Source organism: Nerophis lumbriciformis, linkage group LG13 (assembly GCF_033978685.3).
Source record: "Nerophis lumbriciformis linkage group LG13, RoL_Nlum_v2.1, whole genome shotgun sequence".
NCBI classification, from domain to species: Eukaryota; Metazoa; Chordata; class Actinopteri; order Syngnathiformes; family Syngnathidae; genus Nerophis; species Nerophis lumbriciformis.
In genome coordinates, this window is record NC_084560.2 from 41,325,652 (window position 1) to 41,345,420 (window position 19,769).

Genomic DNA, 19,769 nt, shown 5'->3' on the forward strand with positions numbered 1-19,769 from the left:
GCGGGTGCGGTTCTGATCAAATGTTACATCGGGTGGATGGTGGATGGTTGACGACTTTCTGATGCGGTTGCGGATGAAATAATTGCCTATCCGCGCATCTCTACAATCCAACAAAACACTAGCCACTCCCCGCACTCCCTCACCTCGCTCGCCCACACACTCACCTCACATGCAGTCACACACACACATACGCTACTCTCATAACACATGCTAACCCATTTGAAGCGTCACCACCGCATTCAAGCAGCCTCTCCTCGGCGAGTCAGGCAGGGCTAAAGCAATAACAAATGTTTTTTTTAGCAGCAGATTAAAGACCATATTGCATTAAAAACTAGATTTTGAGCCACTTCTATGGTGGAAGAACAATGAGCCCATATATCCTCTTACTGCCAAGTTAGCCAGGCTGGGGGGGGAAAGAAAAGTTAATCTAAAGCTGAGTTGACTTGAAACTGTTTAATGTTGCACTTTTTATATGTAGAAGAAAAGTTTGTCATTTTATTTAATCTGAGCAACAACTTGAGGCAGTTTAATGTTGATTAACGTGGAACCCGACTTAAACAAGTTCAACAACTTATTGGGGTGTTACCATTTAGTGGTACGGAATATGTACTGTACTGTGCAATCTACTACTAAAAGTCTCAATCAATCAATCAAAAAAAGCACTTTAAATGTAGAAAGGTTTTGTTAAGAAACCATTCTGAGCCTTATCTCATTTAGTTTTTATTTGATGTATGTTGACCACATTAACCCTGGCAATGGACCCTGTGTGTATATTTAGATTTAGATTTATTGGTCCACTTGGGGAAATTCATTTTCACTGCCGTACATTTGAACAATAGACATTACACATCACAAAAAGTAACAAAAAGACATCCTACATGACCAACACACATTTACAGGCTTGTCAGACAGGTCGGCCGTATGTATGTTATGCAATAAATAAATAACCCAAAAATTTAAATGTTGTTGTTTTCTTACTGTGCCGAAAATGAACCGAACCGTGACCTCTAAACCGAGGTACGTACCGAACCGAATTTTTTGTGTACCGTTACACACCTAGGTTAAAAGGGGAACATTATCACAATTTCAGAATGGTTAAAACCATTAAAAATCAGTTCCCAGTGGCTTATTTTATTTTTCGAAGTTTTTTTCAAAATTTTACCCATCACGCAATATCCCTAAAAAAAGCTTCAAAGTGCCTGATTTTAACCATCGTTATATACACCCGTCCATTTTCCTGTGACGTCACATAGTGATGCCAACTCAAACAAACATGGCGGAAAGAACAGCAAGAATAGCGACATTAGCTTGGATTCAGACTCGGATTTCAGCGGCTTAAGCGATTCGACAGATTACGCATGTATTGAAACGGATGGTTGTAGTGTGGAGGCAGGTAGCGAAAACGAAATTGAAGAAGAAACTGAAGCTATTGAGCCATATCGGTTTGAACCGTATGCAAGCGAAAACGACACGACAGCCAGCGACACGGGAGAAAGCGAGGACGAATTCGGCGATCGCCTTCTAACCAACGATTGGTATGTGTTTGTTTGGCATTAAAGGAAACTAACAACTATGAACTAGGTTTACAGCATATGAAATACATTTGGCAACAACATGCACTTTGAGAGTGCAGACAGCCCAGTTTTCATCAATTAATATATTCTGTAGACATACCCTCATCCGCTCTCTTTTCCTGAAAGCTGATCTGTCCAGTTTTGGAGTTGATGTCAGCAGGCCAGGGAAGCTAGGGTCGATAGGGGGTTTAGCTCGCTCGTCTGCGGGAACAAACTGCTTGCCGTGCTAGCGAGGTCCTTTGTCCCTGAATTGCTCACACACTCCGGCAGATTCAATGGGGGTCTGGCGGCAGATTTCTTTGACTTTATCGTTGGAAATGCATCTGCTTTGAGCGTCGCAGGATATCCACACATTCTGGCCATCTCTGTCGTAGCATAGCTTTCGTCGGTAAAGTGTGCGGAACAAACGTCCGATTTCTTGCCACTTTCGCATCTTTGGGCCACTGGTGCAACTTGAATCCGTCCCTGTTCGTGTTGTTACACCCTCCGACAACACACCGACGAGGCATGATGTCTCCAAGGTACGGAAAACAGTCGAAAAAAACGGAAAATAACAGAGCTGATTTGACTCTGTGTCATGTCTGTGTAATCATGTTTTGTTTTAGTCATGTCATGTTTTGTTTTGTTTAGTTATTGGACTCTTTAGTTTCTGGCTTTTCACTCCCTTGTCTTGTTTCCATAGTTACCCATTAGTTTCACCTGTTCCACGTTTGGACTCATTGTGCACTCTTGTTTGTCACCATAGCAACCCATTAGTTTTCACCTGCCCTCACGACTCACGCACCTGTCTTTAATCATGTCACTATTATTTAAGCTTCCAGTTGCCAGGCTGTCTGTCTGGCGACATCATACCCCTGTCACACTCTGTTTACCTCTGCGTACTTCATGCCTTGTCCAAGTACGTTTTTTCGATTCATGCCACAGTTAGCGACTTTTGTTCATGTCCTTAGTTTTTTGCCCACGTGCAAGTATTGATTTCATTTGTCAAGTTTGTACTTCCGCCTTGTGCGCGCTAGTGATGGGTTGATGAGGCGTCATGAAGCGTTTCGACACATTGCAAAACTGTATTGATACTGTGTTGATACTGTGTCACTAAATACTGACATCTGCTGGACATTAAAAATCCCTACAGGCAACCTATGGACCGACTCAACTGACACTGATTTGATGCCCTAGTACAGGGGTCACCAACCTTTTTGAAACCAAAAACTACTTCTTGGGTACTGATTAATGCGAAGGGCTACCAGTTTGATACACACTTAAATAAATAAATATATTGTCATTTGTAAGTTACACGTAAGTGTGATTTAAACAAGAATAGCTAAATAAATAAATGTATATATTTAAAAAAAAAAAAAGGGTATTTCTGTCTGTCATTCCGTCGTACATTTTTTTTTCCTTTTACGAAAGGTTTTTTGTAGACAATAAATGATGAAAAAAACACTTAATTGAACGGTTTAAAAGAGGAGAAAACACGAAAAAATGTAAAATACAATTTTGAAACATAGTTTATCTTCAATTTCGACTCTTTAAAATTCAAAATTCAACCGACAAAAAGAAGAGAAAAACTAGCTTATTTGAATCTTTTTGAAAAAATTTAAAAAAGAATTTATGGAACATCATTAGTAATTTTTCCTGATTAAGATACATTTTAGAATTTTGATGACATGTTTTAAATTGGTTAAAATCCAATCTGCACTTTGTTAGAATATTTAACAAATAGGACCAAGCTATATTTCTAACAAAGACAAATCAGTATTTCTTCTAGATTTTCCAGAACAAAAATTTTAAAAGAAATTCAAAATACTTTGAAATAAGATTTAAATTTGATTCTACAGATTATCTAGATTTGCCAGAATATTTTTTTTGAATTTTAATCATAGTAAGTTTGAAGAAATATTTCACAAATATTCTTCGTCAAAAAAACAGAAGCTAAAATATTTATTATTCATTACAATAAAAAAAAAAAATAATTACTTGAACATTGATTTAAATTGTCAGGAAAGAAGAGGAAGAAATTTAAAAGGTAAAAAGGTATATTTGTTTAAAAATCCTAAAATCATTTTTAAGGTTGTATTTTTTCTCTAAAATTGTATTTCTAAAAGTAATAAGAAGCAAAGTAAAAAATAAATGAATTTATTTAAACAAGTGAAGACCCATCCATCCATCCATTTTCTACCGCTTATTCCAAGTGAAGACCAAGTCTTTAAAATATTTTCTTGGATTTTCAAATTCTATTTGAGTTTTGTCTCTTTTAGAATTAAAAATGTCGAGCAAAGCGAGACCAGCTTGCTAGTAAATAAATAAAATTAAAAAAATAGAGGCAGCTCACTGGTAAGTGCTGCTCTTTGAGCTATTTTTAGAACAGGCCAGCGGGTGACTCATCTGGTCCTTACGGGCTACCTGGTGACCGCGGGCACCGCGTTGGTGACCCCTGCCCTAGTATATACAATAATATAAACCAAGTCATTGTATTTCATTTAGGATTATTTCATATCTTCATTTAAATAAAAATATATTTTTATCTTTTTTAGATACAGTCAATAAATAATGTGAACATGTATCATAACATGGAAATCTAAGAGAACGTGTTGTGGATGATTGTGGACTGGGAATTTTTTTTAATTTAATTTTTTTAATTTTTTAAGTTTTTCCGACGTATTACATTTTAGACGATTTCACTTCTTAGTTATTATTTCTCCGGCTGTAGAAAAGAGCCGCTCACAGGGCACAGAGGAGGCGTCAGTGCGACACAGTTCGCGTATCGGTCACGTGACCAAAACAGCTCATGATCGGTCACGTGACTTTCTAAAAGCGGTACGCGCACCGACACAGGGTTTTGCTCTATGAGCTCGACGCATGCGCCGATGCATCGGTGTTGCCCAGGCCCGGCCCTAACCAATCTGGCGCCCTAGGCAAGATTTTAGGTGGCGCCCCCCCACATCGGCAGTGAAGTGTATATACTAACAAGAAACTGAATAGCTTTGTCTTTGACCTTTTTTTTTTTTACTTACAACTATACCTAATATATAAAGGGGTGGAAAAGTGACTATTACCTGCAGGGCAAACATTAGCTAACCAGAAGGCAATAACAATGTAAACAAAAAACACCTGCTTAAAAGTTCTAATACAAATGTCCCTGAGGAATGTAAGGTGGGAGTACTGTAATTACCTAACGTTACATTATTATTTTCCATAACAATTTAGCCCCCTCCACAATATTAACCCGACGTTAAAACAGAACTAGCTATTTATTGATTAGCAATTGCCGAATCATGTAACATTAGCTCGATGCTAAAAAGCCAGGTTACTATCACATTCTGTAACAGACAAATAATTTCATGTAGGCTAACGTTACCTACCTGCTACCTCTGTCTTTTCTCGTTTCTCCTCCTCTTCTTTTCTCTTTTTTTCTTCCCTGGGCACCTGACAGTTTTGGCCGTTTTGACATCTTGTGTTGATTTTTTGATGTGGTGACGTCCAAAAAGAGTCATGATAAGGGAAGGGAGGGGGCGTACCGTGCGGGGTGGGGGGGGTGGGGGCGTAATGTTGTAACAAATAATATTTCTATTAAATAGGCTTTACTTTGCATTTTAATTAACGTGGGATTCTTTTTTGTATTTAGAAATAATAGTACCAACTTTTTTCTTTTTTTTTCTCCAACATTTGTGGCACTGGCGTGGCGCCCCCTGATGGACGGCGCCCTTAGCATTTGCCTATACGGCCTATGCCACGGGCCGGCCCTGGTGTTGCCGGACCCATCACTAGTGCACGCCTTTAGTTTGTTCTTTTTGTTATAGTAAAATTAAATATGTCTTCACCTTCACGCCATGTCTGGTCCAAATGTTCATTTGCACCACGCCATAGTCCAAGTCTTGACACTCTGTGTTTGTAATGTGTTTGAGAAAATGGCGGATTGCTTCTCGATGTGATGTCACGTCGCTCCGAGAGCGAATAATAGAAAGGCGTTTAATTCGCCAAAATTCACCCATTTAGAGTTCGGAAATCGGTTAAAAAAATATATGGTCTTTTTTCTGCAACATCAAGGTATATATTGACGCTTACATAGGTCTGCTGATAATGTTCCCCTTTAAAGAGACCTATTTTTTCCATTCCACTTTCTCATGCATTCCGAATATTACTAAAAAAATATATATATAAATGTAATGAGATTTCACGTTTAGGAAATAACAGCTTCTTCAATTGTAGCCTGCTCCTAATTAACGCCCGTGTTGGGAAATATATCCTCTAGCTTCTCGCCAATGATTATTTCCAGGGGCCTCGTCGGGAAAAATGTCTTCTGCTATCGTCGGACGTGTGTAATAAAGCTCTTCGTCCATGTCTTTTTCCAGGGGTCCCTTCAGTGTCGTGAGAAGATGCATCAACCGAGAATCGGGGCAGCAGTTTGCTGTCAAGATCGTGGACGTGGCCCAGTTCACCTCAAGTCCCGGACTCAGCACGGAGGGTAAGAAAGACTGCATGTTGATGCTTCAGACTGAGACTAAATGTGAATGCTATTCGTGTGTACACTTCCTATATGAGCAATAGGCCTTCAGGGACCTAATTAATATTACAGTGATGGAGCGAGGAAGAGACAGAGCATTAAATTAGCAAAAATGAAAGCACAACAATCTGTGACGGGCTCAGGCAATTGGACGATGAATTCAAATGCCAGATTTTTGTTGTTGTTTTGTTTTTACGTGATTAATGGTTACATGTAGCGTACATTGTATACCCTCAACTGTCACTACATAAGGTATTAGTTAGGTGTCAATCAAATTAATGACACTGTTACTTATCATTGGAGCCTGACAACCTACACTGCAAAAAGTCAGTGTTCGAAAACAAGAAGAAAAAAAAATACAAAAATTAGGGGTATTTTATTTGAACTAAGCAAAATTATCTGCCAATAGAACAAGAAAATTTGGCTTGTCAAGACTTTCCAATACAAGTAAAATTAAAGCTGCAAGCAGCATTGGTCGGGCCCGCGTATTTGGCAGGTGCTAGTCCTAAGTGTCCCAATACTTTTGTCTACTTTTAGTCTGAAGTGTCCCAAGACTTTTGTCTAGTGTACCTACCTTGTTTGCATTGTGTGGGCACGCTGGTGCTTCCTGCTTTTAAGCAGCCATCTTAAAAAAACAGCAGCGCAGCGGGTCTTTGAAGGGTCATAAAATCAAAACCGGAGCAGTTAGAAAAAAAGCGCTTCTGTCATTGTAATCACAAGGGTTCAATCTCTCTCCTGTGTTAGTTTGAAGGCGAAACGACAAACGCGCTCAGAGGAGTTCGTTTTTGAAGGAAGGTGACCGGTTTTTACAAACAATGTGTTTTGAAGGGGGAATAGCAAACTTCCTGTTGATTTTTGCTGGGGGTTGTCAATTTATGAAATGTAGGTCTAAGTGAGACCTACGGAGAGGTTTTTGTTTCATGTCTCTCCGACCTTCCCAGTGGGAGTTACAGGCAGTTTTGTCATTTTTTTTTCTTCCGAGGAGCAGTTTTTTCTCCGTTTTATTCAAAAATTGCTCTAGAGCGCAATTTTTAAATTTGGGGTTAGGTTTTTTTATTAGATCGCAATTTTTGCCAGTCCTGATGTGTGCGTTCAGTTTGGTGAGTTTTGAAGCGTGTTAAGGGGGTCAAATTACTGCTCAAAAGAGGCAAAAGTGACTATTTGTAGTACTTTTTTGTCTTGAAGGGGGAATTGCCAACTTCCTGTTGATTTTAGCCCGACAATGTACTATTATGAAATGTAGGTCTAAGTCAGACCTACATAGAGGTTTTTGTTTCATGTCTCTCCGACCTTCCTAGTGGGAGTTACAGGCAGTCTAGTTTTTTTTTCCTAGGGGGCGCTAGAGCGCAATTTTGAGTTTTGTGGTTCGTTTTTTTTTTTTAAAAAGGCAATTTTCGCAGGTCCTGATGTGTGGGTCAAATATGGTGAGTTTTGAAGCATGTTAAGTGGGTCAAATTACAGTTTAATGTGGCGGCGAAAGAATAAAGAATAAAACCTTACAAATACAATAGGTCCTTATGTCCCATTGCAAAAGGACCCTAATTAGCTAACCTCAATGAACCCAAAAATACCTTAAAATAAGTACCATATTTTTCGGAGTATAAGTCGCACCGGAGTATAAGTCGCACCTGCCGAAAATGCATAATAAAGAAGGAAAAAAACATATATAAACCGCACTGGAGCCCGGCCAAACTATGAAAAAAACTGCGACTTATAGTCCGAAAAATAAGGTATATTCTCACTAATAACAACTGTACTTTTCTTGTTAGAAAAAAAAAAAAGTTAAAGTACCAATGGTTGTCACACACACACTAGGTGTGGTGAAATTTGTCCTCTGCATTTGACCCATCCCCTTGTTCACCCCCTGGGAGGTGAGGGGAGCAGTGGGCAGCAGCGGTGGCCGCGCCCAGTTAATAATTTTTGGTGATTTAACCCCCAATTCCAACCCTTGATGCTGAGTGCCAAGCAGGGACGTAATGGGTCCCATTTTTATAGTCTTTGGCATGACTCGGCCGGGGGTTTGAACTCACAACCTACCGATCTCAGGGCGGACACTCTAACCACTATGCCACTGAGTAGGTGTGTCAAATGCAGAGAATAATTTCGCCACACGTAGGGTGTGTGTGTGTGACAATCATTGGTACAAACCCCGTTTCCATATGAGTTGGGAAATTGTGTTAGATGTAAATATAAACGGAATACAATTATTTGCAAATCCTTTTGTTGAACAGTTTAAGAAACACCTTTCTCAACCAGCTATTGCAAGGAATTTAGGGATTTCACCATCTACGGTCCGTAATATCATCAAAGAGTTCAGAGAATCTGGAGAAATCACTGCACGTAAGCAGCTAAGCCCGTGACCTTGGATCCCTCAGGCTGTACTGCATCAACAAGCGACATCAGTGTGTAAAGGATATCACCACATGGGCTCAGGAACACTTCAGAAACAACACTGTCAGTAACTACAGTTGGTCGCTACATCAACAAGCAACATCAGTGTGTAAAGGATATCACCACATGGGCTCAGGAACACTTCAGAAACCCACTGTCAGTAACTACAGTTGGTCGCTACATCTGTAAGTGCAAGTTAAAACTCTCCTATGCAAGGCGAAAACCGTTTATCAACAACACCCAGAAACGCCGTCGGCGTCGCTGGGCCTGAGCTCATCTAAGATGGACTGATACAAAGTATATTAATAATAATAATAATAGATTTTATTTGTAAAAAGCACTTTACATTGAGTAAACAACCTCAAAGTGCTACATTGTATTAAAAAGATAATAAAATTTAAAAAACTAGAACAGCCAAATAGCTAAAACTAGTATGCATATGTCTAAAAAAAAAAAAAAAGGACTTTTTTAAAAAGAAGGGTTTTTAAGCCTTTTTTTAAAAGCATCCACCGTCTGTGGTGCCCTCAGGTGGTCAGGGAGAGCATTCCACAGACTGGGAGCGGCGGAGCAGAAAGCCCGGTCTCTAACCACTAGGCCACTGAAAAAGAGACCTTTTTGCTCAATATGTTCAAAAATATTCTTAAATGAAGTAAATGCTCGTGCCATTATCTTGACATAATGATATGCGCTCGGCATCATGATTTTTTTTTTTCATGCTTGAAGTAAGAAATGATTACTTTAAAAAAGTAGTTTTATACTTGTGAGTGTTGATGACACAGCTTTGCAACACTTGATATTCTAGTTTCAAGCATGTTTTACTCAATATAGGTCATCAAATCTCAGCAACAAGCTGTAATATCTTACTGAGATCATCATTTTATTGATAACTCAAATAGACACATTGTTAGAAAAGCCACAATTTTGCACGTTTTGTGTTTCTTATGCTTCACTGATAGTCTTTTATTCTTAGTATTTTATCTGTTTGAATGGTGTTGCGTTCGGACCAGTTGTTCCTCCCAGGGAATTCAAGTTTCTGGCCGTCGCTCCCAAGCTCTTTACGACACTTAAAGCTGAGTAAAAGAACCACCAGAGACAGAATAGGTATTTTGTATATATTTGCAAAGCTTTGTAAATACATTGAGACCTGTCCGGCATAGAACATTCAATCGCGCCGCCAAGATGGTCTCCCATGAAAAACCCTCTCCCCTATCAAGTCTCTCTCCCTCCCACCCTCGCAGTCATGTCCCTCCAGCCCAAAACACATGCCCATTGTCCTCCGCACCTGGACATAAGGCTAGATAAGAGAAAGGAGTATCTCTCTTTCTTACATTCCTCACTCAAGGTTAAGCACACAGTATTTGCAGACAACCAAAAGACCACAATTGGAAGAAAAACACTAGCTGTTTTGTAATATGATTATGAAATAAAAAAGAAGTAACACTTAAATACGGATATACCGTATTTTCCGCACCATAAGGCGCCCTGGGTTATAAGCCGCGCCTTCAATGAACGGCATATTTCAAAACTTTGTCCACCTATAAGACGCCCCGTGTTATAAGCCGCATCTAACTGCGCTAAAGGAATGTCAAAAAAACAGTCAGATAGGTCAGTCAAACTTTAATAATATATTAAAAACCAGCGTGATGTGGGCGCGCACGGAGTCGTATATCAACATGGACGGAGCTGCGTGAAAAAAGCCACCCGGCCTCTTCGCGTAAACTTACCTTAACCACTCGCTCATCTTTTCTTCATCCATCCCTTCGAGTTAGCTTTTATGATGACGCCGGCTGGAAAGGTCTCTTTTGGCAAGGTCTTCCTTTTGAATATCACCATGGGTGGAAGTTTCTGGCCATTAGCATGGCAAGCTAGAACCACAGTGAAGGATGACTTCTCATTCCCTGTGGTGCGAATATTCACCGTACGTGCTCCCGTTGTATCCACAGTGCGGTTCACAGGAATATCAAAAGTCAGTGGAACCTCGTCCATGTTGATAATGTTCTCTGGCCGGATCTTTTTTTCAGCTATCTTGTTTTTACAATATGCACGGAAAGTAGCCAGCTTTTCTTGAAAGTCTTTAGGCAGTTGCTGTGAAATAGTAGTCCGTGTGCGGATGGAGAGATTGCGTCTTTTCATGAACCGGATCCCTGTCGCTTAGTAGGAGCCATTTTGTGGTCTTTACAGATGTAAACACACAAAGGAAATGAAACGTAATATCCGCGCGCTTTTTCTTCTTCTACGCGGGCGGGTGGTTGCTTACAGTAGAAGAAGAAGCGCTTCCTGTTCTATGGGGGCGGGTGCTTACCTTGGCGGTTTTTTGCGTAGAAGAAGAAGCACTTCCTCTTCTACGGGGAAAAAAGATGGCGGCTGTTTACCGTAGTTGCGGGACCGAAACTTTATGAAAATGAATCTTAATATTAATCCATATATAAAGCGCACCGGGTTATAAGGCGCACTGTCAGCTTTTGAGAAAATTTGTGTTTTTTAGGTGCGCCTTATAGTGCGGAAAATACGGTATGTAAATATCTGCCTCCGACAATGGCTAAGCTTTTTTTGTTTTAAATGTTGCTTTATACTGTAGCACTTTGAAATGTGTTTGAATGTAAAGTGCTTAAGAAATAAAATCACATTTTATTATTATTAGGGATGTCCGATAATACCGGACTGCCGAGGGGGCAGGAAAATATAAGATTTTTCTTCATGCTGCTCCTTCTCAGGCATTGGTGTCTACACGTGTGTTTAGTTGCTGAGGTTTAATTGACTATCGATCAAAGACGCACATCAATGAAGGAGATAAATAAAAAATGAAACCGCACTTTGAACACCCCTGGCGTCGCCATGGAAACAACCTGTGTGCCTTATGACATTCAAGGTGTCATAGAATGAGCAATAACAATCTGTGATATGTTTAAAAGGTTCCCCTGTGGAAATAAAGGCGCCACTTTAATTGTTTCCTAATGGAGAGGAAGGTTAATGTAGAAAGAATCCGCAGGGGGGTGTTGACAAGTTTGCCACATTAGCAACAATCACACACACCTACGCGCCTAACAAATGACGCTCAGGTGCAGCTTCGTCTCGCTTGGTTTTACTCCGCTGAAACAGGATAATGACGGAGCGAGAGGCAAGGAGATGAATGCGCGCAAGGACAGGAAAAGGAGAGATTGCGGCCGGATCGATAGTCCGACAATCGCTCTGTGACGCAAAATGGGAAGCTGTAAAAGGAGATGAATGGGCGGAGGTTTACCAGGGAGGGTTAGGGTAAACCAAACGTGACAATGGATGTCAACGTGTGGTTGACTAAACCAATACTGGCCGTTCATTTGTTGATCGAAACAGTCGGCTTAGGAAAGTCCGAGGAACACGACTCGCTTTGTGCTTTTAAAGGGGAACATTATCACAATTTCAGAAGGGTTAAAACCACTATAAATCAGTTCCCAGTGGCTTATTTTATTTTTCGAAGTTTTTTTCAAAATTTTACCCATCACGCAATATCCCTAAAAAAAGCTTCAAAGTGCCTGATTTTAACCATCGTTATATACACCCGTCCATTTTCCTGTGACGTCACATAGCAGAGGTGTGGACTCGAGTCACATGACTTGGACTCGAGTCAGACTCGAGTCATGAATTAGATGACTTTAGACTCGACTTGACAAAATGTAAAAAGACTTGCAACTCGACTTAGACTTTAACATCAATGACTTGTGACTTCAATTGGACTTGAGCCTTTTGAATTGACATGACTTGACATGACTTGCTACTTTCCCCAAAACCCAAAGATGAAAAAGTTATTCGGGAGCGCTCCGTATTTTTCATTGTGTACTTGTCTATCAGCGTTGCGTGTGTCAGCTGGTGTGCTCTCAGTACAACAGCCAATCAAATTAGATCTACTTTGTTTTCATCACACAGCATTCATCCAATCAAATTGCAGGACAACCAACGAAGAAGACATGTCCAAACCACACGCCAGTGAACAAAAAATGATACCTAAAATAATTTTGTTTGGGTATAAAAATTACGAGGTGGTAAACACAAAACGGTTTGCAGTATGCAACACATGCGGTTCGAAAATTACTGATGGAGAGGCAACAACTTCCAACTTCGTCCGGCATTTGAAGTTGCACAAAAACGGTAAGTTTTGAATGTAAGATAACGTTTATTGGCTAAGTAACGTGACTTTTATTTGCTGTGTAGTTAAATCAGTGAGGCTGTAAACTCACTGCTAACGTTATAACGTTATTGCAAACACGGGAATCTGTTGCAGTTCACTACCTTATTCATACTTTTTGTTCAGTGATTTTTTTAAGCAGGGTTACGTTAGTCAATATATCACACGTAACGTTAGATGGCGGTCAGCAGCACCGCGTATTTTAGCCACCTAAAAAAAGACAAAAATAGTCAAATAAAGGTCAGTTAAAATGTATACTATATTATGAATATGTGTACCGTTTTAGCTAGCTTTCTGACATACTGTTGGTTGTTTACCTCAGTGGTCCCCAACCACCGGGCCGCGGCCCGGTACTGGTCCGTGGATCGATTGGTATCGGGCCGCACAAGAAATAATTTTTTTTCTTTTCTTTTTTTAATTAAATCAACATAAAAAACACAAGATAGACTTACAAGTAGTGCACCAACCCAAAACAACTCTCTCCCCCCTTTTGTTCTGGGCATTGAACATGAAGACTCTACCTTCACTGTTCCGAGTGGCCATGAGAGTCTTGGCAGTGCCTGCCTCCAGTGCTCCAGTGGAGCGAGTTTTCAGCCATGGTGGCATCATACTACGCCCCCATCGTGCACAAATGACTGACAGACTCTTGGCTAATTTGGTCTTTTGCAAATGCAATGCAGCATAGGGCCCTGACATATAAAAAGTACAACTTTTTTGTTATGTTCACGTATATGTCATGTTTTTTCAATGTTAACACTTTTGTACAAATAAGTACATTTGCACTTTATTTTTCAATGTGTTTGTTCTGTAAAGGAATGAGTTAATGTTTAAAATGACTGGTTAATAGTGCTATTATAAAGTGCAATGTCAGCACAATTTTCTTTCCTGCAATTTAAAATGCACTTGTTTTAATAAATAAATACAGCGTTTGAAAAGCATACACAATCTGTGTTAATATATTAGTCTGTGGTTAAAAGGACTTGAAAGGACTCGAAACTCAAAATGCAGGACTTAGGACTTGACTTGAGACTTTCCAGTCTTGACTTTGGACTTGACTCGGGGCTTGCCTGTCTTGACTCGGGACTTGACTCGGACTTGAGGGCAAAGACTTGAGACTTACTTGTGACTTGCAAAACAATGACTTGGTCCCACCTCTGTCACATAGTGATGCCAACACAAACAAACATGGCGCATAGAACAGCAAGATATAGCGACATTAGCTCGGATTTAGACTCGGATTTCATGTATCCCGGACGAGCCCCCAATTTGTTGCGTTTTGGACCAGTTGTTCCTCCCAGGGAATTCAAGTCACAATTCGCTCCCAAGTTCTTTCCGACACTTAAAGCTGAGTTGAAAAACCACCAGAGACAGAATATGTATTTTCTTGTATATTCTCAAAGCTTTGCCAATATACATTTTGATTGAGACCAGTCTAACCCTAGAACCTTCTATCGCGCACACCCCAAAATGGTCTGTCTTCCCGATCCCACCACACTCTCTCTCGTCCCATCTCTGTAGCCAAAACAAAATGCTAGTCTAAACACATTCCAAAGAACTCAAGGTTATCGCACATAGTATACTTGCTGACAGAGCATCAACAGAATAAATGGAAAATACGAGCTGTTTTCAAATATGACTAATAAATGAAAGAAGTACAACTTAAATTCGGATATATGTAAATATCTGCCTCCGACAGCGGCTTAAGCGATTCAACAGATTACGCATGTATTGAAACGGATGGTTGTAGTGTGGAGGCAGGTAGCGAAAACGAAATTGAAGAAGAAACTGAAGCTATTGAGCCATATCGGTTTGAACCGTATGCAAGCGAAACCGACGAAAACGACACGACAGCCAGCGACACGGGAGAAAGCGAGGACGAATTCGGCGATCGCCTTCTAACCAACGATTGGTATGTGTTTGTTTGGCATTAAAGGAAACTAACAACTATGAACTAGGTTTACAGCATATGAAATACATTTGGCAACAACATGCACTTTGAGAGTGCAGACAGCCCAATTTTCATCAATTAATATATTCTGTAGACATACCCTCATGTCAGCAGGCCAGGGAAGCTAGGGTCGATATTCTTCTCTTGACGGTGTGAGCCAAGACATCCAGGGGGTTTAGCTCGCTCGTCTGCGGGAACAAACTGCCGCCATTGCTTGCCGTGCTACCGAGGGCCTTTGTCCCTGAATTGCTCACACACTCCGGCAGATTCAATGGGGGTCTGGCGGCAGATTTCTTTGACTTTATCGTTGGAAATGCATCTGCTTTGAGTGTCGCAGGATATCCACACATTCTTGCCATCTCTGTCGTAGCATAGCTTTCATCGGTAAAGTGTGCGGAACAAACGTCCAATTTCTTGCCACTTTCGCATCTTTGGGCCACTGGTGCAACTTGAATCCGTCCCTGTTCGTGTTGTTACACCCTCCGACAACACACCGACGAGGCATGATGTCTCCAAGGTACGGAAAACAGTGGAAAAAACGGAAAATAACAGAGCTGATTTGACTCTGTGTCATGTCTGTGTAATCATGTTTTGTTTTAGTCATGTCATGTTTTGTTTTGTTTAGTTATTGGACTTTTTAGTTTCTGGCTTTTCACTCCCTTGTCTTGTTTCCATAGTTACCAATTAGTTTCACCTGTTCCACGTTTGGACTCATTGTGCACTCTTGTTTGTCACCATAGCAACCCATTAGTTTTCACCTGCCCTCACGACTCACGCACCATGATGTCTCTAAGGTACGGAAAACGGAAAATAACAGAGCTGATTTGACTCTGTGTTTGTAATGTGTTTGAGAAAATGGCAGATTGCTTCCCGATGTGACGTCACATTGTGACGTCATCGCTCCGAGAGCGAATATTAGAAAGGCGTTTAATTCGCCAAAATTCACCCATTTAGAGTTCGGAAATCGGTTAAAAAAATATATGGTCTTTTTTCTGCAACATCAAGGTATATATTGACGCTTACATAGGTCTGGTGATAATGTTCCCCTTTAATGACCTGGTGTCATTTTGATATAGGAAAACTGTGACAACAACGGCCCAATACTTATAGGAAGTCAACTTGGACATGGTTAAGAGTAGTCAGTGTACAGCTTGTATAGCAGTAAGTTGTAAACAAGCAAATAAGTCAAATTTGCATTTACAAAGTCTAACTTTGACAAGTACAGACATTGGTGTTGTTCCGATACCAATATTTTGGTACCGGTACGAAAATGTATTTCAATACTTTTTGGTACTTTTCTAAATAAAGGAGCCCACAAAAATGGCATTATTGGCTTTATTTTAACAAAAAAATCTTACAGTAGATAAAACATATGTTTCTTATTGCAATTTTGTCCTTAAATAAAATAGTGAACATTAGGGGTGTAACGGTACGTGTATTTGTATTGAACTGTTTCGGTACGGAGGGTTCGGTTCGGAGGTGTACCGAACGAGTTTCCACACGGACATATTAAGTAGCGTAATGCACGTTGTGTAGACAATGCACACCGAGGCACAACACACGGCATGCTAGCAGCTAACTGGCTAGGATAGACTGACCATACGTCCTCTTTTCACCGGACATGTCCTCTTTTGCGGAGCTGTCAGGGCGGGGTTTCTTAAATGCCTCAAATGTCCGGCATTTTGAGTTAGGGTTGCGTGTATTTTCAATGTACGTTCAGGGTTAAGAAGGGGTTAAAAACAAAACAAATTGTGCGTGCAGCAGCATTGGTGAGGGAGGGGCAGAGACAGAGAGAGAGCGAGAGAGTTATGATAAATGCGCATGCGTCGCCAGGCTCTGCTTTTTATCCATAGATTTATCACATTTAATGTTTTATTATCTATAGCAGGGGTGTCAAAAGTGTGCCCCGGAGGCCATTTGCGGCCCACAGCTAATGTTTTAAAGGCCCACGGCACATTCTAAAAATACTATTAAAATAAACAAAAACATAACAAAAGTGAAATAAAAAAGCTTAAAGGTGAAATGTAATTTAGAAAAAGTTGCAATGTTGACTAATAAAACAAAGCTGTTTTTTTTTTCTTTCAAACTGTCATTGCTCAAAACATAATATTGAATCAAAATCAATGTTTTTATGAATTATTGACCTATCCAAGGTTCCCATTACTTCACATCAAATATTCCACAAAGAACAATATTTTTGGTGGAAGATTTTGCAAATTTGGTAAATAAATAACCCCAAAATGTATATTTTGTTGTTTTCTTACTGTGCCGAAAATGAACCGAACCGTGACCTCTAAACCGAGGTACGTACCGAACCGAAATTTTTGTGTACCGTTACACCCCTAGTGAACAAGTAGTAGCAAGTAAACAAACAAAGGCTTCTAATTTAGTCTGCTGACATATGCAGCAACATATTGTGTCATTTATCATTCTATTATTTTGTCAACATTATTAAGGACAAGCGGTAGAAAATGAATTATTAATCTACTTGTTCATTTACTGTTAATATCTGCTTACTTTCTCTTTTAACATGTTCTATCTACACTTCTGTTCAAATGTAATAATCACTTATTCTTCTGTTGTTTGGATGCTTTACATTAGTTGTGGATGATACCACAAATTTAGGTATCGATCCGATACCGAGTAGTTACAGGATCATGCATTGGTCATATGCAAAGTCCTCATGTGTCCAGGGACGTATTTACTGACTTTATAAACATAATATACATTTAAAAAAAGCAAAAGAAGATGTAATGCCAAAAAAAATTGATGTAATCGTAGTAGTATCGACTAGATACGCTCCTGGATTTGGTATCATTACAGTGGATGTCCTTCTACGGTGTGTAGTGAAGCATGTTTAGCTATTCCTCGTCCTGCAGGATTTTACGTGCATCGGTGCACGTTAGGACCAACAGGTACCAAATTCGGTACCCATCCCTCATCATAAGGCTGGTGTTTTTCATAGCGAGCAATGTTCTCTGAGTCATTTCATCCGATCAAACATTTTCTAACGTTCCACACTACAAAGCAGTGACGTGCGGTGAGGTTGATGGCTGGTGAGGCACTGACTTCATCACAGTCAGATTTACAAACATATGAACCCTAAAAAGTATCTTATTCACCATTTGATTGGCAGCAGTTAACGGGTTATGTTTAAAAGCTCATACCAGCATTCTTCCCTGCATGGCACTCAGCATCAAGGGTTGAAATTGGGGGTTAAATCACCAAAAATGATTCTCAGGCGCGGCGCCGCTGCTGCCCACTGCTCCCCTCACCTCCCAGGGGGTGATCAAGGGGATGGGTCAAATGCAGAGGACAAATTTCATTACACCTAGTGTGTGTGTGACAATCATTGGTACTTTAACTTAACTTTAACTTTACACATACAAACTGTAGCACACAAAAAAGCACATTTAATAAAAAAAAACGTTATTATGGTCTTACCTTTACTTAGAAATTAAGTCCATGCGCCGCAACTAAAGCCCTCACTTAAACTTTCCACGTGCAAGATTGAATCTATTTAAAAAAGTGTAACCGAGGGTTTATAAATGTCGCCTATACTGTATGAAACTACAAAATAACAAACACGGAGGCTCCAGTTTACACGAGGACCACTTTATTTACCTTCTTTCAAAAAACCTCCGCAACGTGACATCACTTCCGCTCTTAGCGCCTTCAAAATAAGAGCTCAAGGCATATACTGTATAACAGCGCATAACGGGAACTTAACATCACAAAGAGGAAAGCCCGTGAAAATAGGTTACACAAGTTATTTAATAAGAAGCCAAAACAATAATGTTGGTGTTGGAGGAGTTGTGAATTAGGTACACCTGCAGTCTGCAGGTGTGCCTAATGTTGTGGCCCTGCAGTCATTCACAACTCCTCCAACACCAACATTATTGTTTTTGCACTTTTTGGCTTCTTATGAAATATTTTTTTTAAATAGATTCAATCTTGCACGTGGAAAGTTTAAGTGTGGGCTTTAGTTGATATAACAATTCTACGGCGGGGGTGCAGGAGGCGAGCCTCAGCCAGTGCGTCTTTTGCAGCCGTTTTATGATCGCTCAGCCCAAGAAATATGTTACACACATACAGTTGTTGACAAAATACACTGTACATTATATACCTCAGCTAACTAAACTATGGAAATGTATAATATAGTTCATATAGCAATACGGTCTCACTGCACAGCAGACCAGCAGTTAGCCGAGTCCGCAATCCATGTTGAGGCACTGAGTGACGTGCCTCAACTGGCTGCTGTTCACCGCACCGTCTCTTCTCAGTATTTGAACGGCAAATGTGAAAATTCAGCGATTTTGAATAAAAATAATCTAAAACTGGTGAAGTTAAATGGAAAATAACTTTATAGTATAATCACTGGATACATATAACAATTTAATTTTTTTTTTTTCTTTTTACATTTTTTTTCTTTCCATGCAGGCAGGTGAGGCCCCGCTACAAAGTATGTGCTATGATTCACGCTGATATCGTATCGGATGTATATCGGTATCAGTCAGTACTCAAGGCTCCAATGTCGGTACAAGAAGAGCAAATGTTGTAGCGCGACAACACTCCAACACAAGCTATACACTGACTACTCTGAAGTATATCCAAGTCTACCTCTTTACAGTACTGTCTCTGGAGAAGGTGATCTCCAGATATATATTTTGCAACCTGCTGCGGTTTTTGTCCCTTGCTGCATCCCAAAGGCCCGTGCAAGTGTGTGTCGAGTGTGTGTGTGTGTGTGTGTGTGTGTGTGTGTGTGTGTGTGTGTGTGGTCTCACAGCTTGTGCAGATGGTGTGGACAAGATGTCACAACAGGAGCGTACACACACATACCAGTGTGGTGTTGTCTTCCGTGACTCTGGAGTAGGAGGAGGTGACAGATAAGGGAGGTGAAGAGGACATAATGTGAGGGGAGAAAAAAGGCTGAAGGGAAAGAATGATTTAAAAAAAAAAAAAGGAAAAAAAAGGCACCGTGTGAAAGGATCAGGGAATTGGGCGAAGAGGAGACGATGGCATATGATGAATTTTGCTCATTCTCTGGCTAGCTTTTTATTCTCATCCCCTCTGAGAGCTGACCTATTCGTCAGACAGACCCCTGGACAAGCTGCACCGACACAGTGTGTGTGTGTGTGTGTGTGTGTGTGTGTGTGTGTGTGTGTGTGTGTGTGTGTGTGTGTGTGTGTG

General features: G+C 40.3%; 1 protein-coding gene across 10 annotated transcripts in view; it reads left to right on the forward strand.

Annotated features, from left to right (window-relative positions):
* Positions 1 to 19,769, forward strand: part of caska (calcium/calmodulin-dependent serine protein kinase a) — a 343,590-nt gene that overhangs the window by 166,739 nt on the left and 157,082 nt on the right. For all 10 annotated transcript variants that reach the window (XM_061970776.2, XM_061970777.2, XM_061970783.2 and 7 more), the window contains exon 2: positions 5,927 to 6,039. In XM_061970776.2, coding sequence (XP_061826760.1) covers positions 5,927 to 6,039 — 113 coding nt within the window. The remainder of the gene's footprint in view (positions 1 to 5,926; positions 6,040 to 19,769) is intronic.